Source organism: Ahaetulla prasina, chromosome 2 (genome assembly GCF_028640845.1).
Source record: "Ahaetulla prasina isolate Xishuangbanna chromosome 2, ASM2864084v1, whole genome shotgun sequence".
In the NCBI taxonomy this organism is placed as follows: Eukaryota; Metazoa; Chordata; class Lepidosauria; order Squamata; family Colubridae; genus Ahaetulla; species Ahaetulla prasina.
The window spans coordinates 303,604,450-303,628,352 of NC_080540.1; the positions used below are offsets into that span (position 1 = coordinate 303,604,450).

At 57.8% G+C, this 23,903-nt stretch overlaps 1 protein-coding gene across 7 annotated transcripts; it reads right to left on the minus strand.

Moving 5' to 3' along the window:
• Positions 1-1,071: 1,071 nt before the first annotated feature.
• On the minus strand, positions 1,072-22,306 carry ATOSB (atos homolog B). Of its 7 annotated transcripts, XM_058172470.1 has the most exons (10): positions 22,171-22,306; positions 20,409-20,514; positions 8,779-8,996; positions 7,369-8,466; positions 5,463-5,521; positions 5,149-5,245; positions 4,778-4,936; positions 4,454-4,522; positions 4,004-4,194; positions 1,072-2,395 (listed from the first exon to the last, which is right to left on the minus strand). In XM_058172470.1, exons 4-10 carry the CDS (start codon positions 8,374-8,376, stop codon positions 2,242-2,244), a joined length of 1,737 nt encoding a protein of 578 aa, XP_058028453.1. In that variant the 5' UTR covers positions 8,377-8,466; positions 8,779-8,996; positions 20,409-20,514; positions 22,171-22,306; the 3' UTR covers positions 1,072-2,241. The 7 variants fall into 7 exon arrangements, with proteins under 7 accessions (XP_058028453.1, XP_058028455.1, XP_058028451.1 ...); XM_058172472.1 differs by lacking the exon at positions 20,409-20,514 and having other exon boundaries at positions 5,149-5,242; XM_058172468.1 differs by lacking the exon at positions 20,409-20,514.
• Positions 22,307-23,903: the final 1,597 nt, after the last annotated feature.

The following is a 23,903-nucleotide window of genomic DNA, read 5'->3' on the forward strand; positions in this document are numbered from 1 at the left end:
CCTTTAAACCCACATCGATCGCTCAGAAAAGTCTCCGCCAAGAATGCATGTGGAGCAACAGCACTTAGGCTTATATGCTGCTTCGTAATGCTCTGCAGCCCCCTAAGCGGTTTACAGAGTCAGCGTGTCGCTTCCCACAATCCGGGTCCTCATTTTACAGATTTCGGAAGGAAGGCGGAGCTGTCCTTGAGCCAGTCAAGATCAAACTTCTGACAGTGAGCAGCGAGTTAGCTTGCAATATTGCATTCTAACCACTGTGTCACCAGGGTTCTTGTAAATTGCCCAGAGTGCTGTAAAGTTTTCCTGGGCTTAATTAACTTGGGTTGCCATCACATCAGCAATTTCCTGAGATCTCCAGGGGAATAGCAGTAGCCCCGTCTTAGACTTATACACCACTTCACAGTGCTTTACAGCCCTCTGAGCAGTTTAGAGTCCAGATGTGGCCTCCCACAATCTGGGTCGTCCTCTTACTGACCTTGGAAGGATGGAAGGCTGAGTCAACTTTGAGCTGATCATGCATCTGGGAATGCAGAGTTAGCCTGCAATACTGCATTTTAACACTGCAGGACTCTTGATGAACTTATCTTTTCTTTTATGTACATTGAGAGCGTATGCACCAAGACAAATTCCTTGTGTGTCCAATCACACTTGGCCAATGAAAATTCTATTCTATTCTATTCTGTTCTGTTCTATTCTCTCCTCTCCAGCTGTTTCTCATCTGGGGAGCAGTTTGATGCAGCACAGCCAGAAGCCTCCAGCATGGGGGGGGGGCAAGACTAATCATCCAGCTGCAAATCTTATTGCTTGGCACTTTCGTCCCCACACTAGCCATTCTGGCTCAACTCCTGCTGTTGTAGAGAATGAGCCTTCCTTAAGGCCAGTAAAAGTGTTAATTGTTCAGTGAATCTGTCATGTGTCAGTTGCCACTGTCCTCCAATTGAAATATGTCCGTCCATCCCCAAATCAGGTCACCCAACAGCCCCAACCTGCACAACTGCCTCATTTCAGGCCCCCTCCCCCATTCAGTGGGGTCAGACCCTTTTGAAAATATTAAGGCAGACAGACACTTTTTCCAAACACACATTTATAGGGTTTTTTTTCTGTTCCAAAAAAAGGAAAGAGAAGGGAGAAAGTATTCCATACATTTCTTCCTGTCTCTCTTTCTTTCCTTTTAAATATAAATATTTTCAAGTCTCTGTAATTGTAGCCCCTTTCATCACACCTGCTCCCTCTTGAGAGAACAACGTAGGCGATGCAACCCAAACCAAAATGATACCAGGGGAAAATAATGTTTGGGGGGACAGGGAGCAGAACTGCCCCCAAAGACGCCTGGGCTTCACAGCAAGGCTTTCTCTCTTCTAAACTGGTGCAGCTCAAACTGAGACAGACTCAAAACTATCCAGAGACCCCTCAAACAGCTCCTCCTGCCTTACCATCTCCAGCTTGGTTGGTGCCCTCAGTAGAAGGACCTACAGGGGTGGTGATAGTTCAGGTCACAGACAAAGCAAAAACTTACACTGATTCACAAACCCTGCCTCGTACCTCCAAAGATCAACTGTCTAAATCCTCTTTTGGTCACACACACATGCACACACACATAGTGTGTGGACCAGAGCTGGGGACTGAGAGGCCAGCATGAGCCTCTCTAAGTGACCCTAGGGCCTGGTCTTGTACAGCTGCCCCAGGGGAGGAGGAGGGAGCCTGAAGCAGCAGCCAGGAGGAAAGACACCCCTTCTCCTGGAAGAGTTACAGCTTTCAAGGCTTCCTGGGAAAGGGGAGCAGTTATGCTGCCTTCAACTCCCTTCCCTTAAACTAGTTTGGATGGGCTCCAAACCCTCTCCTGCCTGGTGGGCCAGCTTGATCCCTAAAAAGAGCACCTCCCTGGCGAAGTCCCTGGAGGAAAAGGCCATCCCCCAGTTCTGTACATGCGTCTGAATGGCCCAAAGACCTATGCACTTTACCTGCCTACCAAAGCCAGGAGCAGGAGCCCATCCCTCATGGCAACACCTGCCCCCTTCTGCTTCCCCTTCTCCCCCACCTCTTGCACAGAATTGTACCAGCCACCAAAACTAGAGGTTGAGATGTGCTGCATTTGTGATCCCGGCTGGGCTGGATCCAATGAGTAAAACGCAGCTCTGGGCCAGGCATGGCTCCGAGTGGTGACCGACCGCTGCAGGAAAGCATCTGCAGCCCCCTGCCCCTCCTCGGCTTGGGCAAAGTGCTGCTCTCCCGCCCCCTCCTTCAAGCCCGGGGGGAGTAGCAGGGGTTGCGCGGCAGTTCCGTGAAAGACTTCAGCTCATAAGGGATCCCAGAGTCCATCTCAATCGACTTGCGCGAGAAGAGCAGCCGGATGTTGTCATGCAGGTAGATCTTCCCCGACTTCGAACTGTGGAACCTGGGAAGGGAAGCAAGAGGCTCTTCACGGGGGGCCTGGGGAAATCAAAGTCTGCTGCTTCGGAAGGCCAGGGGGTCCGTCTGGGAACCAGGGCACCTTTGGCTGCAATTGGGGAGGGAGGGGAGCAGCCAGCACAATTCTCCGTAGTCCTCAACTTACAACAGTTCATTTAGTGACCATTCAAAGTTGCAACAGCACTGAGAAAAGTGACTTTTTTCACACTTATGACCATTGCAGCATCCCAGGGTCACGTGATCGAAATTCAGACACTTGGCAGCTGACTTTATGACAGGATCCTGTAATTCCCTTTGGAGACCTTCTGACAAGCAAAGTCAATGAGGAAGCCAGATTCACTTAAGGACTGTGTTAGTACCTTAGCAATGGCAGTGATTTACTTAACAATTGTGGCAAGAAATGGCATAAAATAGGGCAAAGGTTTTGGGCTCAGCTGTGGTCATAAGTCAAGGACTACCTGTATAGAAGGGCCAATGCCTTCCCAAGCAGGGGGACCAGAGCTGCCAAGGGGCAGAGGTCAGCAGGCCAGGCCAAGGGCCAAATTACTGTATCCAGTTGCTGCCTGAAAAACCCCAGTGAGGGAAACTCACAATCACACACAAGGGAAATAACTATTCCCCCGTCGCCTGTTCATGTGCAGAGAGCAATAAAAAGGGACGAGGCCCTAAAAAGACCCTTGTCATTCTGAACCACAATTAATCCTGGTTCATTGGATATAACGCAATTGGCTGGTTTATGCAACTCTGAGGCCAGACTCAGAAAGGAAAAAACAGAGCAGGTTTGTCCAAGGGGTGGACTGTCCCCTCCTCTTTGGGCCCACTCTGCTCTGGACAGCAGAAGAGCCCAATCCTCCCAGACTGGACTTCTCCCCTTTACCAACCAGGCCTCTGAGCTGATCCCTCACAAGGAGACCCAAATGAGCCTGCACAGGGAAGCCCCCACCCCTCCCCCACAGTCCCTGGGCCCAACAAGTGTGGTTCAGGCTAATTTTATTTATTTATTTACTAGTTTATTTATGAAATTTTATTTGTTGCCCATCTCGTATCCAAGGACTCTTGAGCAGCTTGTTCCAAAATGGTGCTAAACCACATCCAAAATAAGTTCAACAACCAGCTCAGGTGTGTGGCACAGATCTCTGTGCAGCTGCAAAGGAGCCCCAAATCAGTCAAACAGCACTGAACCACTGCGCAGGAGGAGGCTGGCTCACTGCTGGTGTTTGAAGCCACCTCTGAAGGCAGCTGCACCAACCCAGAACGGGGGCTGATATAGGTCCCTCTCTCTGCCTCCTGCCTCCCCGCACTCCAGCCCACATCTAGGAGAGGATTTGGGGTGTTTTCCTGGTGGCCCGCAGTGGGGGGATGGGGGGGTGGGGGGTTTGAAACAAATCCAGTGGAATCCACCAATCCATCCCTCCCATTCTCTGAGCAACTTACAAAAGAGGCTGCATTTGCCAGCATTGTGCCCAAGGCGGGGCCAGTGACTGCTGTCGGGCAGCAGGGACGCCATGAGGAAGAGCCCAGAAGGTTCAGGCCCTCAGGGAAGCCCAGACGCCCCCCCACCCCCCCCACCCGCAGCTCCCCTGCCCTCACTCACCTCAGGTGCATCAGGTAGCAGAGGACCCTCTTGGCCTGCCCTGCGAGATCCGAGACGGAGGCCTCCCCCTCCCCCACTGGCACCAGGAAGATGCGATGGCGCAGGAAGGTAACGTGGTTGGCGGGCATGTCATGGAAGTCGTAGGTCACCAGGAACATCTTGACCACCGTCTTATTGGGGTTGAATAAGGTCTGAAACGGGAGGGGGGTCAGTGGGGAGGGAGAGACGGAAAGCCAGAAGCTGCTGGCGGGTATTGCAGACAGAGGCAGGTCAGGAGTGGGCCTATTCGCCCAGACTCCCCCTTCCATACCTTCTGTCTCCACCCCTCTCTCTGCTTTAGGGCAGGAGATGAGGGGGAGGGGAGGAGGGAGAAGAGAGCCAGGCTGTCTCCAGCCCCCAGTCTGCTCCCCACAAGTCAGATTCCCCTCCATTCCTCTCGACACCACTCACCACTTGGATGGTGCCCGTTCTGGGGATGCTGTACCCCTTCTTTCCCAAGGCTTCCAAGTCAATGACTCCCTGCGGCACAAAGGCGGCATCAGAACAATGTTAAAAAGGGGGGGGGAGTGGCTGGTTGCCAGGTGAAATTCATTTGGGGAGCCCCTTGCTGGTGGAATCGGGGGGGGGGGCTGGGAGGAAGCCCATCTTGAGTGGGGTGTTCCTACAGCAGAGTGGCTTCCCTGGGCTAGCCCCCAGCACAGCCTCCTTCCCTGCGGGATCTCAAAGGCTGGCAGGAGAGGCCACTGCCGTTCCCCCCCCCCTGCAGTCTCTTACCAGAAACGGGGAGGGGGCGTTGTGCTCAGCTATGTCGAAGTAGGTGACCTCCACAGGCAGGGTGGCATGCTGCGGGCAGTAGGATCCGCTGGCCCCAATCTCTGCAGTGAAGCCTCCGATCCGGCCAGAGGGCGGGAAACGCCCCTTCAGCATCGACTCCTGCCGGGAGGGAGGGAGGGAGGGGGGCATTCTCAGGAGAGGGGGGCTTGACCGGGACCTCCCCTCCCCCATGTCCCCATGAGGACCAAGCCTTTCTCAGATCAGCCCCCTCAGTAGAAAGGAGGCAGCCGCCCCACAGCTTCGCATTCATGGGGGACATTAGTGGCCCCGCAGGTGGGTGGCAGGTCAGGCCTCCCCAGCCCCACGGTTACCTCAAAGTTCCCCAGAAGGGCGTGGCTGGTGGAGGTGGTGGGGGGCCGCCTGCCCACGAGAGCCCTTCCAGGGCTGCTGCGCAGCTGCCTCCTCCTGCTTGGGGCAGAAGGGAAGTTTCACTCCAGGGGGGCCTCCTCCAGCCCCTCTTGACCCCTGCTGGGCGTGGGGCGCTGGGGGCAGAGATGGCCTGGGACTCGGCCACACGTGTAGCCTTGGGGAACTCCGTGGACAGGCCCCGTGGCCGTCCCACCTGGCTGCATGGTCTGAGGCTGCTGTGGGCTCCCTGTATCAAAAGGGGGAGGGGGGGACTCACGGTTTGAGGTGCAGCCCCGGTTTCAACTGAGAAGTGCCAGTTCTGCTGCTTGCTGAGCCCTGCACCAGGGAGACCGAAAGGGGAGGTCAGATCCCACAGCTCCCCCCAAGCCCCCTGCCTCCAATCCAGGACCCTCTCCGGAGCAAATTGTCTTCCTCCTTGGAGCAGCTGGGCGCTGACAGCTCCATCGCCCCGTTTAGAGGCGAGGAAGAGAGAGAGAGAGAGAGCACCCACACAGCATTTTGCACGGGCCACCCCTTGGAAGCCAGTCAAGCACTAGAAAGGAGGCTGCTTTTCAGCAGAAGGCAGCCCTACCCACCCAGTTTTCCAGCAGCAGCAGCAGCTGCCGATGGAGACGCCTCACAGCTGCTCTGATGGAAGTCCAGTTTCTCAACCTCAGCCGCTTGAAGGCTCTTGAACTTCAACTCCCAGAATTCCCTGGCCCACCTGTTGTCTGGGAAATTTCAAGCGGCCCAGGTCGAGAAACACTGAATTTACCTTCCCCAGGAGCAATTAGCCTCAGCTCCCCCCTTCCCCCCCTCCAAGGTCTTTGGGATATCTGAAACTTCTCCTCTTCCCACAGCAGGGCTGGCTCAGGAGGGCCACTAGGAAGCCGTGGAGAAGAGGAATGGGCTTTGGAATGGGCCTCTCCAGCTGCTTGAGTGGGAACCTCAACTCAGGTGGTCTCTTGAGAACAGAGCACCCACTGCAGCCCTGGCTGCTTGTCAGGCCCAAACATGAAGGCTCAGTTAAGCAGATTTATTGCTAAAGCCCCTGCATAGGAATATTCTCAATGCAGGGTCAGCGGGAGATTCAGGGGGTTGGACTTGAGTCTGCTTGTAACTAGGTAGGGCTTCTAGGCGGATTCCTCTTTTCACTCCGGCCCCAGGTTCTGCCACTCCTTCTCCTACACGGGCTATTCTGGGGCAGCCTCTTTTGGCCCAGATCACCCAAACTGGGCATGCAGTAACCTGAGCACTGCTGACACCCAGGGACGGGAATTCAGCTACCAAGCAGCCTATGAAGCCGTCTCTGGCACCCGTTATACTCCGGGCCACATTCTGCAGCCAGAATTGTTCTGGGAAAAGCAGTCAGGGGTCCCCACCGTGAGGCGGCGGGAGAGGCCAAAGATAAAAGATGCCCATTGGGTGGCAGTGCCAGTCCTCCACTAACCCCACCAGTGCAGTTACGCCTCCCTCTCCCTAACTTAAAACAGAACCCTCCCATTACAATTTTTTTCTACTATACTTTAAAGTTCCTATTTTTTAATTTGCACTTTTTAATTGCACAGGGGTGTGTTAACGGCCAATTAGGTTGCAGTGGGGTAGAAATGCAGTAGATATGGAAACAGAAGGCCAGGCCTCCTCCTGAAGATGCCTGCCCCACTCAGGAGAGAACCCAGAGATTCACCCCACGCAGAAGGGGAGAAAGAGCAGAGAGGCAGGGTGAAATGGAGCTGGGGGCGGAGGGGAGGCTTCCTTTCCTTCCAGGACAGAGAGAGAGACATCTAGCACACGAGTCCTCCCAAGCGTGTGTGCACATGCAGCTGTTTGCGCAAACAACAGATGTTCACCCACCACTTGCACCAATGGAGCTATGCATGCCCATGTGGGGGCTTGCCCCTTGCATGGAACCATCCTTCTGGCCCCCCTCCCCTGGTTCTCCCAAGCCGGAAAGGTTGGGGACCGCTGACCTAGCAGGATTTACCCAAAGTGCTTCTGCCACTTGCAATGAGCATGGGGGGAGTGGGACAGCCCTTCTCAGCTCTAAGTCAGGCTCCTTTGCAGGACGACAGGGTGTGCCAGAGCTCGGGGCTCTGCCACTAACAGAAAGGCAGTTCTTTGCCCGGACCCCAGCTCCTCAGCCCCAGATCTACTGTCAGCCCTTTCTGGGCCCAGTTCCTCACCTTGGCTGCGGGAAGAAGATGGTTCCAGAAAGGGGCACCCTTGGCATCGGTGCTGCGGCAGGAGGCTGGCACGGTGGGAGAATGCAGGGCCCTCTTTTTGCGTGCTGGTAGAAGGCTCTCTTCCTCCAGGCCGGTGGCTGCCCTCCCTTCACCCGAGGGCAGCAGCTTCCTCTTGGCCGGGCAGCTGGCAGGGCCACCTCCCGAGAGCTGGCCGCTGGAGCAGGGCGTCTTCTCGGCCGAGCAGAGCCCGTTGGCGCTGAGGCTGGGGGCCTCGGGTGGAGTGTTGGGTGCCTGGGCCTCCGGGGACGGCTGCCCTGGCGAGGGGGATGGGGGTGCAGGGCTGTGCAAATCGTGATCGTGTGGGAAACGGGGCCCCCCGTTCTCTTCTGGCCTGGAGTCCATGGCGGGCTGCTCCCCCCGCAAGCCGGGGGCCAAGTCTCTCGTGTGCAAATTGGTACAGAGCCTGCCAGGCAGCGGCAGGGCCGCCTCCCGGCCCTCAGCAGCTCTGGGCTCCCAGCCTCCACACTGGCCGGGACTGACCTCCTGCCGGTGCTCTACGACTTGCAGGCCACTATGGGAGAAGTGCTGGGCGGCACCCCCCAGGGCCAGCCCATCCACCAAGAGCCCGTCCTCGATGGCCTCCTCCTCCTCCTCCGTCCCCCAGTGACCCCTCTTGGCATCCCACTCGCCGCCCTCGGCCACCCATCGGGGCTCTGGGCAGGTCCGCTTGATGGGCTGCCGTCGGGGGCCCCTCTGCTGTGGGAGGGCAGAGCCGCTGCCCCGGGGAGAAAAGATGGAGACCTGGTAGACCTTCTGGCTGCCCAGCTCTGGTGGACCGCAGCCCATCTGGAGGCCATGGTGCTTCCAGGGCTGTTGCTGCTGCTGCTGCTCTTCTTCCTCTTCCTCCTCCTCCTCCTCCTCATCTTCCTGCTGCTGCTGCTGCTGCTCCTGGCTCAGGCCTCTTCTCTGCTCGTGGGGGAGTCCAGGCTCAGCACTGAGGTGCCTCATGGGGCTGAGGGGGAGGACAGGTGCTAAAGTGCCGCGTGGTCAGGGCGCCTGGCCGAGTCCCCTGCTAGGAAGTGGGCTGCACAGCCACATCTGAAAGAAGAGGGAGGGCGGGGTTGAGCAATCCCCCTCCCCCCAAAGGTGCCTCTCCAGGCCTCAAGCAGGAGTCCCCACACCGCCCTCCAAGGGACAGCCCCAGGCCCACGGATTCTTCCTCCATCCAGGCAGCCTCTCTCAGCTGCAGGCCAATTCTGGGGCCCTGTGAGCCAAATGAGGTGTGTGTGCGTGTGTCTCTTCCTTCTTCAAGTGCTCAGAAGCCGAGGGCCCAAGGCTTTCCTGACGCTCCAGCCCCATTGCAAGGTCTACAGCACCACTCAGTTTTCTCCCCCGAAGCTGCCCACTCACCCCACTGCATGGGGTCCCGTCCCCTGGCTGGCGTGTTCTCCTGCTGCAGCAGCCGACGGTGACTGATGAAGCTGGCTGGGGACACCTGCCACCCTGGCACTCCCCAGAAGCGGCGCGGCTGCCGGGGGATGGCTCCCACCATCACGGGCTTCGGCTCGGTTCTGTACGCAGACCACCACAACGTCCCCCCAGGCCAACGAAGCAACTGGGCAGCAGCCCTGGGGAGAGAGGAGCGAAAGGCCACCTGTAACCTCCTCAGGAGGAAGGGAGGGGTGGGTCCAGGTGTGGAAGCCAGAGACCCTCCTGGCAGGCAAGGGAGGAAGAGAAGAGGTGGGGCCTCTGGACCTCCTTAATGAGGAGGGGGTGACCAGGGACTTTTCAAAGGAGAAAAGGATTCTCTGGTCAATCCATAAATGTGTCCACCTGTGGCTTCAGCAAGGAAGGATTTCTTCAATGGGGGGGGGGGGGGGAGAAAGACATTCATATGTAAAATGGTGGCTATGCTTCACCTGGGAAACAGCCAAATGGGTCTCATCTGCCTCAGGGATTTCCCAACTTCAACATGGATGGCTGGGAATTCTGGAAGTCCACAAACCTTAAAGCTGCCAAGTTTGGACTCCTGATTTAAATGCCAAGGTCCTCCGCCCACCCCCCACCCCCCCGGCCTCATCATCCCTGCAAGGAGGGAGGGAGGACAGCCAGACTAGCACCTCTTCTCCTCTGGGTGGGCTCTCTTCTAATTGCCCCCCCCACAAGAAAACACCCTCCCTACACACACAAGGGTTTGTCCAGACAACTCCATCAGAATCAAGGACCGGCAGCCTCAAAGCCCCATGGGCATGGGCACAGACTGGCAACCAGCCAGGGCCCGACTTCCCACAAGACAGGTTGGCAGACGCAGGGGGGGGAAGCCCCACCCAATTCGAGGCCCTCTCCTTCCCAGCTTTGACAGCAGGATTGCTGCAAGTCGGGGTGGGGGTTGGGGAATGTGTCAAAGCAGTACCTGCAAAAGAGCCAGAGCAAGAACTGTTGGTGGAAGGAGAGAAGCCCCCTCCCACCATGGGAGGGGGGCACATTCTGCCAAAACTGTACCAGAGCAAGGAAGGCAAGCCACAGCCAGCCTTGGCCCCACAGCACCCCAGGACAGAAGGGGTCCCCTTGGAGCAAAGTCCTCCAACCTCCTCCCCCTGCAGAGGCCCATGCCAGCCACAAAAGGGCATGGGGCAGTAGGTGCTCAGACTGCGCTGGAAGAGAGGGGAGCAGTGGGGGGGGGCATCAGGAAAAGCCAAGGGGAGCTGCAGGGACAGAGGGAGGGAAGGGGCAGCTTGTTGCAGAGCAGGAAAAGGCAGGCTCCCTGCAAAGGGGACCCTGGCAGCAGCCCCGCCCCAGTCTCAAGCCACCCCAGGGGCATGGCAGGCCTCACCTGGACCCGGCAAGCAAGGGACAGGGGCTCCTTTGGCCAGGATTAGACACAACAAACAGCGTTGATGGGTTTTGCTGCAAAGTTTGCTTAAGACCCCCCTCACCTTGGGGATGAGCTGGAACGGTGGGTCCAACCCCCACCACTGTCCCATCCCAACAGGGTAAAGGAGAGGGAGGAGAAGAGTTTTTCGGCAGGGGTCCTGGGACTATTTGGCTTTGGGCCAAAGCAAGGCCCCCAAAGGTGCAACCCACCCACTTTCAAATGGGAGCAAGAGAGGAGGGGGCTCTTACAAAAGCCCTGGGTGCGCCTGAACTCCAGAAGCCCCCCGTCCATAATCCCTGGTTAAAGAGCCCTGGGCTGCAAAGAGACCCCAGACGGAACATGAGGCCCAAAGGCCAGGCCCTGGATCCAATCCACCGGGGGGGGGAGGGAAGGGGGGTGTCCGCTCCTCCAGAACAGGAATCTCCAAACTTGGCCACTTGAAGACTTGTGGACTCCAACTCCCAGAATTCAGGAATTCTGGGACCAGGTTGAGGCATTCTGGCAGTTGAAGTCCACAAATCTCAACAATGACAGCCCTGCTCTAGGCCAACCTGGGGACCACAAGCAAACCACCATCAATGCCAGCCAGTTTTCCAAAATGGGAGCCAAAGGGCAAAAGGAGCTGCCGCTTGAGCATCTTCCAGCACAGGGCTCTCGCCTGGCTCCCCCCACCCACACACCCCCAAAGGTTACCCAGGCCAGCTGCTGGTGCAATTCCAGGGTAAGGACTCAGGGGAGGAGACCACCCGAGAGGCTGCTCCGGGTTTTACCTTCCCCATTCTGCCCAGGTCACCATGACACCCCACCCCCTACACCTCCCCTGGGCAGAGACAGCCAATGGCAGCCCAGTATGTAAATCAGCCAGGCCACAAGAGAATGGGTGGGGGGCAGGCAGGGGAGGCCAAAGCTGGGGGGAGGGGCAAGGACTTCCCAAGTTTCCTTGGAGGGCAAGTCATCTCCAGACTGCCCCACAGCAGGAAGAGGGACACTACCGCCCTCTGAGCCTCCTCCAGCCCTGCTTCTTCCAAGGACCTGCATGCATCTCTGATTGAGCTGGGGGAAGATGGCAGGGAAGGGAGCCCATCATCATCATCATCATCATCATCATCATCACCATCGTCATTCCTCCTCGCCACAACCTGTCCAGAGCAGCTAAGTTGTGAGTTCTCATCATTTTTTAACTGATGGAGAATCAATGCTGCAGCCACAGTGCAAGTCGAGGTGTTTTGTGCAGCTGCCCAGCTCTTTCTCTCTGCTGTGCTGCGTCCACTGGGGGATTTGGGCGGTTGCCAACATTGCCAATGGCCAACTCGCCTCAGGACAACTTCGCTGCGAGACGACTCAATGCAATCAATGTTATCCACCCGTTTGACATTATTTCCATTTTTTGTCGGTGAAAGTAAGATCAAAGAAACAGTGGCGGGTAACATTTATGGCGCTGACTTATCCCGGGTGGGGTGGAATGGTCTCGCAGCGAGTTGTCCCATTCGGGGGCCCCCAGAGCAGGACCTGGGCAGCTGAGGGCAAAGGAAGTGCAGAGAGCACCAGGGGGTGAAAAGGACTGGACGGCTGCTGGGAGACCCTCTCAGGGGTGCTGGAGGCGAGAGTCACCTGAGGGGCTGAAGAAAAGACAGAAAGCTGAGCTGATGTTCAAAAAGGAAACCGGAGCTTCTGCCCACAGCTGTGCTGCCCCAGTGCAAAAGGAGAGAGGACGACAGGAAAAGGGGCTGAGGCAGGAATAAAGACTCTCAGATAAAGTGGGGGGGGGGAGATCCAGGCAGCTCCCTGAGAGCATCAATAATGAAGCTGCCAGAAGGCAGACAAACAAGACCGATGGCTGGGCATGACCCCAAAGGGGCCAACACGCCACCTGGTAAAACCCTGCCCCCCCCTCGGGGGTCCCAGGGACCTGAAAGCAACTGAACTGCAAAAAACAACCAAGATGCCCACATCTCTTCCCCCCCCCTCCGTGCAAAGGGTTGCCCTCCCCAAGCTGCTGCCCTCTGATAACAGCAGGATGAGGCCCTGGAGCCACCAACACCCACACACCCCTTGGCTACACAGAGGAAAGAGACTCAGTGCATCGCCCCCCCCCCCATCCAGGGAGCCCCTGCAGCCTCCTCAAACTTGCAGTTGCCAGGAACACAATTGCAGGAATTGGGGAAGTCTGGTCAAATGAAAAGAAAAACTAGGGCGGGCATGACAACAATCTTCCAATATTTGAGGGGCTGCCACAGACGGGAGGGGCTCAACTTATTCTCCTCAAGGCAGGACAAGAAGCAGCAGATGGAAAACTAATCAAGGACAGGAGCAACCTAGAACTAAGGAGAAATTTCATGATAGTGAGGACAATTAACCAGTGGAACAACTTACCACCAGAAGTTGTAGGGGCACACTGAAGGCTTTTAAGAAGAGACCGGACAGCCATTTGTCTGAAATGTATAGAGTTTCCTGCTTGAGCAGGAGGCTGGACTAGAAGACCTCTGAGGTCCCTTCCAATTCTGTTATTCTCAGAAGCACCAGATCCCTGGTCCCAGAGGATCAGCCCCACAGACCCTCTGTGGGGCTTTGAGCATTTTTTAAACTGGAATTAATTTGGTGCCATTTTTCTGGGTCAGGCCTAACCCAAATAGTAAGGAGCCCACAGCGATCTTAGAAGAGCTCCATGCAATTGAAAGGTATAGCCCCCTCCCCATTCAAGGAGAAGCGACCAGAAAGAGGTCACCAGGGACCAGCAAGACGGGCATTCCCAGAGAGGCTTCAAGGCCTCCTTAAAAGGGCAAAAGACACACTAGACTTCCCTCCGCATCTCACGATTCCTCTGCACCTGCTGGATCCAAGCCCAATCCTCTGGCCCTGGCCCACAGCGCCTCCCCCACCCCAACCAGGCAGCAGGTCAAGGCCAGGTAAGGAAGGATGTGCAGGGGGCCCCTTCGCTCTGCCAAGGCTCAGCAATCAGCAAGGACAGCAGAGAGTCTTGGAGAAGGAACCATTCTTCTCCCAGGTAAACCAAACCAAAGAGACCAATCAAATGCAACTTTTCGAATCGACCAATAGGAAACCCCTGATGCAGCATTCATGCAGTTTCCTTTTGGGTCTGCTTACGGAATGAGACGCATTGGTGCCTTTGCAAACTTCAGGCCTTATTCTACCAGTGTGAAAAAGAAATCCAAGAATTTCATCAGGATTAAAAAAGAATAAGCATGGAGCAGCTTAGATATTTCTTCCGACTGATATCCCCATTCAATGATTAAGCTTCCCTTCCCAGTGCCCTCCAGCGATGGCAGTCCCTGCGAGGGCTGACCGTCTGGGGAAGCTGAGGCGCAACCAGCAAACTCTTTGAATCAACATCCCCCACTTGGGCGATTCAAAGGTTAAGGAATCATTTTTAATTTTTAAACAATTAAATAAATTAACAAACGTGTTATGGATTACTCTGCTTCAAGAAAATATCTGCTCCGGCACAGCACCCCACAGCCCTTGTCCTTCCTCGGGGGGTGGGGGTGCTAAAAAGAGCAGGTAGGCGGCTGGTAGGGCTTCCCCTTCCCTCCCCGCTTGTTGGATCGGCCTCCTCCGCAAGCCCTGAGGAGAGCATCACTCTCGGCCAAAAGGCAGCCAGACTCTGCTGCTAACAGGCTAACCGAGTCAGCAAACTACACCTCCCAGCCTGCTCCTCTCCAAGGATGCAGAGCAGTGCATGCTGGGATTTCTAGTCCTCCTGATTCTCCCAGGGATGAGTGTGTGTCCTCGCTTAACCCCAGCAGTGCTCAGCTGGCCCCGAGCGCATTACCAGCGAGAGGAAGGCGGAACATGCTTCTCCCCCAGCCGCCCCCACATTCGGGCCCTCCAGGCAGGCACAGGGAGAGCGAGGACAGCAATTCCCAGATGGGCAGCCCAGGCGGATGGGAGGTAGTGCCCTCCTCAGCAGAGGCACAAGGCCCTGGGAAACATTTGCTCAGCGGGAGATGGGGGGGGGTGCAGCAGCCCACGGTGGTCAGAAACACGCAGACGATCCAAATCCCCCCCCCCACAGAACAGCAGAGACTTATGTAGCCCACCCCCCAATTCAAAAATACCTCCGCAGCACAAGAGAAGGAAAAACAGAGGCAGAAATCAAAGGGGTTTGTGTACAGATGTGGAAGTCCAGAGCCAGGAATGCTGGAACAGAAAAGCAGCTCCAGCCCTCCCCACCCCCACCCCCTGCAGCCTGGGTGCCCCCCAGACCCCGGGCACCGGGTCTGTGTCTTCTCTGCGGCAGCATCGCCTGGTGATTGTCCCTGCTGGGAGCTTCGTCCTCACGTGACCCTGCAGTAGCTGAGCACATGACAAGCAGAAGGGCAGCGTCAGAGTCTCACAAGATTTGCAGAGGGGGTGGTGGGGGCTGCGAGAGCACCCTCTGAAGTAGCAAAGGCACCAGGGACAAGACGTGGGAGCCACACAGGTAAAAGAGGAGCAACAGAGGCCAACCGGATGCGGAGGAGCAATCCTTCCTTGGGAGCAAGGACCACCCGTTATCTCCGAGTGAGGGGTGGGATCACACTTGCCTTTGATGCAGATTGGTTTTATTCTGTCAGATTTTATACTTGGCAAACTCAAGTTAAGGATAGACCGATAAGGTGATTTCTAAGGGGCTTCCCCAAAGAAGAGGGGGGGATGTCAAGCTATTCTCCAAAGCACCTGAGAGTAGAACAAGAAGCAACGGATGGAAACTAATCAAGGAGAGAAGCAACCCAGAACTAAGGAGAAATTTCCTGGCAGTGAGAACAATGAATCGGTGGAACAACTTGCCTCCAGAAATTGTGGCTGCTCCAACACTGGAGGTCTTTACGGAGAGGCTGGACAGCCATTTCTCTGAATTGGTATAGGATCACCCGCCTGAGCAGTAGGTTGGACCTCCAAGATCCATTCCAACTCTATTATTCTGTTATTCTTTATATTTAATGGTTGCCTCCTCCTAGCACAATGAAAAAAAAATCCAGGTTTTGATTATGTCCATTTGCTTTCCCTGAGAAGAACGGCGTGGTCCATCATGCCCTCCATGGCCTGTGAGATGTCATCACCAAAGATCCAAGCAGAAGCTGCAAGATCTCACAGCAGCAATGGCCGCATAGTGAAATGAAGCCCATCAGGTCATGAAGAGCTAGAAGCTAATGGGAGACTTCTGGGAGCGCTGGGGGCCACACCCAGGTTCTTCAGGGCCTCCACGCTTGCTTGCTTGCTTGCTTTTATCTGCATCCACTCACACCCCACGGGAACCAGAATTGGCCACTGTGGACCAGCTGCTCCAGCCTTCTCCTTCTAAGTTGCTAAAAGTGGGAGATTCTTCCATGTTTTGTTTGTATCAGAAACTAGTAACAAAAACCTGGAATTCTCCCTTGTTTCCCTTTTAACAAGCCAGCCAGAAGCCATGTTTGTTTTCACCTTCCATTTCTTGGCTTCTCTGAAAAATTAAACCGAGATCTTGGCTTCACGACACAATAAAGAGACCACAGAAATTCTACCCTGAGCTACAAATATTCTCCTCGATCGGTGCAGAAATATTCCGAATGCTTCCATCGGCAAGAAGTATTTGGAGTTTATTCATACCGACTGAGGTGCTAACAAGTGGATTCCACTCAGTGACCACACAAATAGATTTTCTCCACAGCGATCGATCCCCAACCTGGTCCTTCAGGCCTTCCAGGGGTGCCTTATCACCTTTAAGTAATGCCAGTGACCACCTTGTTCTCCCTCCTTTCCAGGAGGTAAGAATGACCTCCTCCAGGAGGTCATTCTGTGGCCTCGGCCGCCCAGACAGGTCTGATCCAGAAGGGAAGCCAGGAATCCCACCTGCAGGAACACGAGCCAAGGAAAGCATGGGGATCTGCTCCCAGGCTCAGCTCTCCAGGGGTGTTTGGCGAGAGGGATCCTGTCTTCCGAGGGCCCGCTCTTCCATGAAGGCTCCTCCCCAGTAGGCAACTGGGCCATGGGAGAGCCAGACGGGCAAAGGACTCTCCAGAGGCTGGGCAGCGAGTGTGGCCTTCCCCGAAAAGAAGCACTTCCCTGACAAACATTCGTCACACTCAGTGCTCAGCCTGAAGTCACGCAAGAAGACAAAGGTTATCCCCTCGGATGCCTCCATGCAATGATGGAAGGCCCAAAACCACGAAAGGAGGTCTCCAAGGGGTATGCAAACAGGGTCACCTTGTGGCGAGATGGATGGCAAGCAAAGTTAATAAATAAATAAAATAAAATACAGAAAAATAAAGAAATTGCCGCTCCTTTCATTTCCTTCTGCCAAAGAAATGAAACAAGGAACTGGCTTTGCCTGTGATGTATCAGGCACCCAACCAGGAAACGTACCACAAGATCAGCGGACCAGCAGCAGCCCTACTGGGCTCCCCCCCCCTGCCCAAAAAGGCCACGAAAGACGAAGGAGTACCTGAGAGGGCAGCTGCAGCGGAAGCAGCCCCTTCCTGCCCACCTCCAGCATCTGAGGCCTAAAAAGCAGGCAAGGGCACCCCCAGCCCCATTTCCAATTGCAGAGGGAGGGAAACCCCAGCCCCTTCCCCGCAACTGAGTTTGCCAGCTGTCCAGTCCATGCCAGGGGCAGCAGCCAGGCTAAGTGGCCAGGCTCTGGCCAGGCAGCAGCATCAGGAGCAGGGCAGGAAAAGGCTCCTCCGGCCCAGAGACAGACCCCTCCCCTCCCCTCCCCAGTCCCAACCCAGCAGGGCCCCTCCCATATCCCAGAGCTAGGCTTGGCGTGGCCCGGACAGGGGCACCGCCGGAGCGGCTGCTCCAGACCAAAGGCAAGGCTTCCGCCCAGGGCCTCTCTGCCCAGCCCAGCGTCTGGGGGCAGGGCTGGCGGTTCCTGCTGACGCAAGGCTTCTGTACCAGCCGGGCCTCCTCCCTGCCTGCCAGCTGACTCACCTACAGCTGGGCTGCCACCAGGAATGCCACAGGCGGAAAGGGTTTGCCAAGCGCTTCCAGAACAAGCAGGGAGCTGCTGGGCCTCAACCACCGGCCGGCTCCCAACATCAGCAGGTGCCAGGAGGGGCCCCCTTTCTGGGAGCCAGACTGAGGGGCTTGAGGCATGACAAGCCCCCGTCCCCACTGGGCCTGGGCACCGAGGGGCAGAAAGCACATCTGGGGACAGGAGGAGACGGGCACAGAGGCAGGTGGATCAGGCACCCCATCCCTCCCCCGCAAGAACTGATGATGTCACAGCCCCCATCCGCCCGAAGAATGAGGAGACCCCAGCAGGGAAAAGGGCTGGCCAGGCCTGGGGGAGGGGGCCTGGTGGTCAGCTCAGCTAAGCCCGGCCCTAGTGGGGGGGGCAAGGGGGCTCTGCATCTAGACAGTCCCTAAAAGAGGGGCAAGGAGAATTGCTGGGTGTGGGGGAAAGAACTGGTACTCTTAGAGCCCTCCCCTCCCACCTGGCTGTGATCTTCCTCCTCTGGGGCAGTTATTCAAAGGAATCCCTCCAGTGGGGGTATTGGGGGCCGACTCTCCTCCGTGGCACCTGTAAAGATTGGGGGCCATGGGGCTCACACCCCTCCTCTTCTGCTAAGGGGATGGCCCAGGAAGGCAGTTGCCAAGCAACCGCCCAACCCCACTTGGCAGCTCTGCCCCTCTGGGACTGCCCCCCACCCCCAGCAGGTGCCAAGGGTTGGGCTGCCACGGGGGGGGGGAGGGGAGGGCAGCAAATGGATTACTTAGGACAAGCAGCCCGGTGGAGGCGCCTTGCAACCCTGGCCGGCCCTTCCTCTCCCCCCGAAGGGCCCGAAGTCCAGGCTGCAGAGGGAAAAGGAGGAAGCAACCCTGCCCCCCCCCCTTCAGCTATCCCAGCCGCTACTGCCTGGGTCCGGCAGGCTCTCCCGAGGCCGGCGACGGAAAGGGGGGGGGGCGATAATGCCGGGCTATTGAAGATGGCAGCTCCAAGGCCCCCCCCGCCCCCTCCTTCTTTGCACTGCATACCGACTTCGGGCCTTGGGGGGGGGCGGGGGGCGTTCCAGCCCTTGGCGAGGTCCCCAGCCCAGCAACCCGCGCAGACCCCGGCCACGTCAGGCGGGCCGCAAGAGGGGGGGAGGCTCGGCTCCGCCCAGAGGACCCCCCCCGGCCCTTTGCCCGCCCCCCACCAGGCTCCAGTCCAGTAGCCAAGCCGGGGCCCCGCCCGCAGGACAAGCAGCCCACCTGGCCGGCCTCCCCACAAGCCCCCGCGGCCGCCTATTTAGAAGCCCCCGGCCGCTCGATTGCTGCCGCCCCTCCCCCGCCTGCCCGGGGACTTTGGCGGCGAAGAAAAGTCCCCGGCAATTCAGGCGCGACCCGCCGCCGCCCCCACCTCCTCTCCCCGGCCTCTCACCTGGCTCGCATGGCCACGCAGCCGCCCGCCGGCCGCCCAGCTAACTGAATCGAGGAGGGCCGCCTGGGTCTGGCTGCCGGCCCCGACCCGTCTCCGCCCGCCGATGCCCGGCCCCGCCGGACCGCCCCTCGCCCGCCTCCCGGCCCCACGCTCGGTCGGAGGTGCCCGGCGCCCCTGCGAGTAGCCCCCGCTTTCCTCCTCCTTCTCCTCCTCGGGGTGACGGGCAGCCCTGCTGGGGGCGCCGCTGCTTTGCAGGACTAGCCGAGCCGGCCACGAGCGAGACCCGCGCGAGCAGAAGGCAATCCAGCCGTTTCCGCGCCCTTTCCCGACCGCCCCGCTCCTGGGTTGGACTACAGACCCCATGCTCCCCAGCCCAGAGAGCGCGCAAATCCTCACAGCATTCTTCTCTACGGAACTCGGGGCGGGCGGAGGGCTTTGTCGCTCTGCACACTGGCGGTGGGGGGGGGGCGCAGAGACTAGGGGCGCTGCCTCCTCCCAGCCGCTCTTGCGCATGAGCCAAGCCTGCGAGGGGGGGGGTCCGGGGGGGGGGCAGGAGACAATCCACCCAGCAGCAGCCCATTTGGGCCCCCGGGAAGGAGGGGCTCTCCCCAACTGGGCAGCCCAAGGGGAAGCTGAGCCGGGGGCGTCTCGTGTGGTCACAACCCTGTGACCTCGGGGGCTGGGGCCGGGCCCCCTCCCCACAGCCATCCTGCCAGGCTTTTGTCCTTGCAAACTAGCAGGGTTGCCATAGTGATTCCCCCTCCCCTGCCTCCGCGCACTGCCCTCCTGCCTTTGTTTGGGCAGCTGCAGGCAGCCGTTCTGCCCTTCCCCGCCCAAGGACTGGAGGCATCCACAGCTGGGTCCGGGGCTGGGGGGGGGAGACCCCAGTGGCTGGGAAGGGGCACTTGTGCAAGAATGCCCACATGCTGCAGGGCACCCTGAAATCTGAGAGCCCCTTGGACACCAAGTTATTAGATACCCCACCCGCTTCCTCAGAGGCAGGCTGGCCTCTGGCAGGTTCTTGCCACTGGGACCCTTAAGACACCCCACCCCACCCAGACGCAGGGTCAGGGTGGGAGATAGCCCAGCCTGTGGGGGTTCAAGGCACAGCTTGGAATGAGAACAATGCCCAAGGACCACAGGAAGGTCCCACGCCTCCGGCAGCTGGGGCTGGAGGCGCTTGCATGCCCACTGACCCAGGGTTCCCCGAATTCCCCTGGTTGCCACAAACTGGCCAACCACATTTCCAACTGGGGGATTGTGCAAATTCAGGCAGGAAGAGTGTGCAAAGTTTCGTCAGCTGCATTTCCTCCACAACCACCCTGCGCCTCGGCCCTGCGGCCTTCCTGGCCTGAAGCCCACCAGGGTCCAAAAGACATACCCCCTCCTCCTGCCTGCCTGTCTTTGCAATCTTGTTCCTTCCATCCTTTTGGGGGGAAGTTGCCGAAACTCTGAGTTAACCCTACGAGAAAGACTACGCCAGTCCCGGCCCCCACCTTCCATGGCCAAGGCTGAAAGACATCGGACTCTGGTAATCAAGGTGCCAGGCTAGGAGATGCCAAGGCCACTTTCACTTTTCAGTGACAAAGAATTATATAGGGCAGGAGATAAAGTTGTATTTTATTTAATTTTTGCTCTTAACTGCCCACAGGTTCCCTATCGGCTCAGAGTTCACAGGCAGTTTTCAGAGGGGCTCCGAGGCCACATGGCAAGGGGATAGATTAACCAAACCGTTTTTCTTCCTTGTAAAGATGTACACGGAGAGGTTACAGCTATGCCTGTCCGAGCTAATTATACCCCACTTGGCTGAAAGACAAGCCGTACCCAGATCTGTTGCGTTGTGTGCCACACTCTGGACCCTTTCATATCCTTCTGCAGACACGCAAGTTCATGTGTGTGTGTGCAAATCCAGACTTCCCGTAACAGAAGCCTGCAAAAGTTGCACAAAGGCGATTTTAGTTTCTGGCATTTCAGAGCAGAAGTGGGGAGGGGGACTTCTCAGGGAAGAGGCTCTTCTCCTCTTCTGGATCCCCAGAACTTCAGCTCCAAGGTCCCATAACCTGCCGGCTGAGGCTAGGAGGGCCAACACAACCCTCTGGGCGACCTGACTGCCCTCTTCTATCCCTGCTTCTTCCAGGCTGCTGCAGGCACCCAGATGGTCAGTGGCCTCTGGTGCCAGGGCCCGCCAGGTAATGGGGGAGGGGAGGAGAAGACCAGGCTCCAGAGAGGGTAGAAAAGCTGCAGCAACCTTTCCTCCATGGGGAATGAGGACTCGGATGGGGGGGGAGTGGGATAGGAATTCACAGGCTCTTTGGAACACCCTGGACCCCCAAGGAAAGGAACCTCCTAGCCCTTCTGCAAACCCCCCCCCCATGTCAGTGCTTGCTTTGTGCCACAGAGCCAATGTCTCTCCCCCAAGGCTGTTAAAAGGCCTCCAGTTCAGGCCAGGTCCCTCCCCTCCCCCCTCCTGCTCATCTGGAAGGATGATGACAGGGATGGGGGGAGCTAGAGGGCAGCTGTGCTGGAGCCAAAGCTGCTGTGACTGGTTTGAGGGGGGGAGGAGAGGCTGGCCGTCCAACAACCTTGAACAAGCAACTTCCCTCCCCCACTTTGGCCTTTTTTTCCAGGAGCGTCATGGGTGACAGTCCTGCACCAGGTGTTCCAAAATGGATGGTCCTGGCATCCCACTATCCTGCTGACCACCATGGCAAAGATGGCGTGTCTCCCTGGAGAAGAAGCTGACCCCCACCTGCCCCAGTGGCCAGCAGACGAATCCTTTGGCCCTTCAGACACACCCTGGAGAGCCTGGCCAACCAAACAGAGTACTCACATGGCCACGGCCACCCCCACCCACCCACCCACCCACCCACCCCATGCGCTGACTCGCTCAGAGGTCTCTGGCAGCCCAAGGAGGAGCTGGCAAGCAGGGCTTCCCCCACTCCCTGCCTGGCACTCCTGAAGCTCCAGGGAAAGCGGAGCATCTGTGGCCCTACCTAGGGCGGGCGGGCGGGCACCTTCTGGCAGGGCAGCACCTTGGCACTGAGTGGCTCCAACAGAGCTCCTGGAGAACTGGACATGGCAACTAGCAACTCCTGAACCCCCACTCCCCCCACCCCGCCCGCCTATTTCTTTGTATCTGAGGGGCTCCATCAAAGCCCAGACAAACGGAGCCCCCATTCCCCAACAGGGAAACTGAGTCAGGAAAAGAAGAGGGGGGGGGCTCCCGGGCTTTCCTGGGCACAACATGGAAGCAATTCTCCCGGGCTTCTTTCGGGCCTTCCTTCTTCGTGGGCCCAACCAGGCCTCGCTTAGACCGACCGACCCTCCCTCCCTCCCTCCCCTTGCCCGCCTTTTACGGTTGCTCAGGCAACCCCTCCCCTCTCATTTGCTTCCCCACTGACACCCCCGTGGTACCCCAGCCCTCCCCAACGCAGCCCCCGGGGCGCTCCGGAGGGGAAGTAGCGGCGGCGGCGGCACCTCCCTCCGGGGACTGAGCGGGGCGGGAGGCGAGGCGGCCGTGCGGGGGAAGGCCGGACAGAGGCGCCCCGTCCTCCACAGACTGGGAGCAGCGGCGCCCACGCCTTACCTGCCGGCCGGGCCCTCCTGCTGCTGCTCCGCCGCCCTCCCGGCAGAGGCTCCGGGGCTTCCCGCGGGAGGAGACTGAGGGGTCCGGCAGGCGCGGCGCCCCCTTTCCCCGAAGCAGCTTCCGGGCCCCGCGAGGCCCCGCCCTCTCCCGCGCGCATTGGCTCTCCGGGCGAGCCCCGGAGCCCCCGCTGGCCAATGGGCGGGCGCGACGGCGGTGGCCACGCCTCCTCCACGTGCAAGTCCGTGATGACAGCGGGGCGGGGGAGAGGGGCGTGGCCGGGCTGCTCCGGCAGGAATCCTGGGAATTGTAGTGCCCTGCTCCTTCTCATTCGGCTAGGCGGGGTGGGGGAAGCCGTCCGCCTGCTGGCCTCCCTCCTGGTCTCGGAGAGCGCGAAGGTCGGGGAGGTGCCGACCCTGGAAACTGCAGGGAAAACCTCCCTGCGACCGAGGGACGCCGCGGGTGTCCTTGCAGGAGAGCTTTTTTGTTCATTTCCCCGGGCCTTGGGTTTTCTTGGTGGTCTCCCATCCAATGGACCAGGCCCTGCTTAGCTTCCCAAGAGCGGGAGCTGAGGTTCCCCAGGGAGCCAGAAGGAGACTGGCAAGCTGGAAGCCAAAGCAGAGTTGGAAGGGCCCCGGAGCCAGGCTCTGAGAGCCTTCTTTGCCAGTCCCAGTGGCCGGCAGAAGGATGCACCCCATGCAAGGGGCATCACCCCCCCCCTTGCTTTGCTTCTCCTGGTTATCTTTTTCCTCCTGGGCTCTCCAACAGTCGTGGTGGCCCCAAGCGGGGCCTTTAAAGCAGAGTGACCAGAAGGAACTGGGTGCCTGGTGGCACCATCCAGAGTTTTTTTTTTTTGTTGTTTACATTTATACCCCGCCCTTCTCCGAAGACTCAGGGCGGCTTACAGTGTATAAGGCAATAGTCTCATTCTATTTGTATATTTTTTACAAAGTCAACTTATTGCCCCCCCAACAATCTGGGTCCTCATTTTACCTACCTTATAAAGGATGGAAGGCTGAGTCAACCTTGGGCCGGGCTCGAACCTGCAGTAATTGCAGGCTTTGTGTTCTTAATAACAGGCTGTTCTTAATAACAGGCCTTACCAGCCTGCGCCATTGACTGTGGGGGGGGAGCTTTTCCAGTTGTATGTGTGGGGAAAAGCTCCCCCCAAAGTCTGAAGCTGCTCCCACTAAGCACCTTCAGGGCAAGAAGGGGAGCCGAGCTGAGGCACATCCTTTGTAAAAAATTGAGATGGCATCCCATACACTCCATCAAAGCTTTATGGTCTTTTAGTATGTCTTGCACATAAAACACAGGCAGAGCTTCGATTGTGTTGGCGTGGCTTTGATGTTTTGGACCATCCTGTGGACACACCTGGACAAAGGCCTGCCCCCCCCCAATTCAGCTTGCAAAAGACGCCTTTCTCAGATGGGTAGAAACGTTTAGTGGATATCAAGACAAAATCTAAGTTACCCTTTAATGAGCCATTCCCAACCCATTAGGCACGAAAGACCAGGCCCACACATGAAGGTCCAATTAAAGTGATTTATTGCTAATGATGGCCATGTCCAGGAATCTTCTCAGCTGATGGTTGGCACCTGCTAGGAGTTAGATAAGGTTCAAGGAAATCCAAGGGAGGTTGGGCTTAGTTCACTTCTGGCTATGTAGGGATCCTAGGTTGGTCCCTCTCTTCACAGGCTCTGCCACTCCTTTCCGTGCACTGCTATAAACTTTGG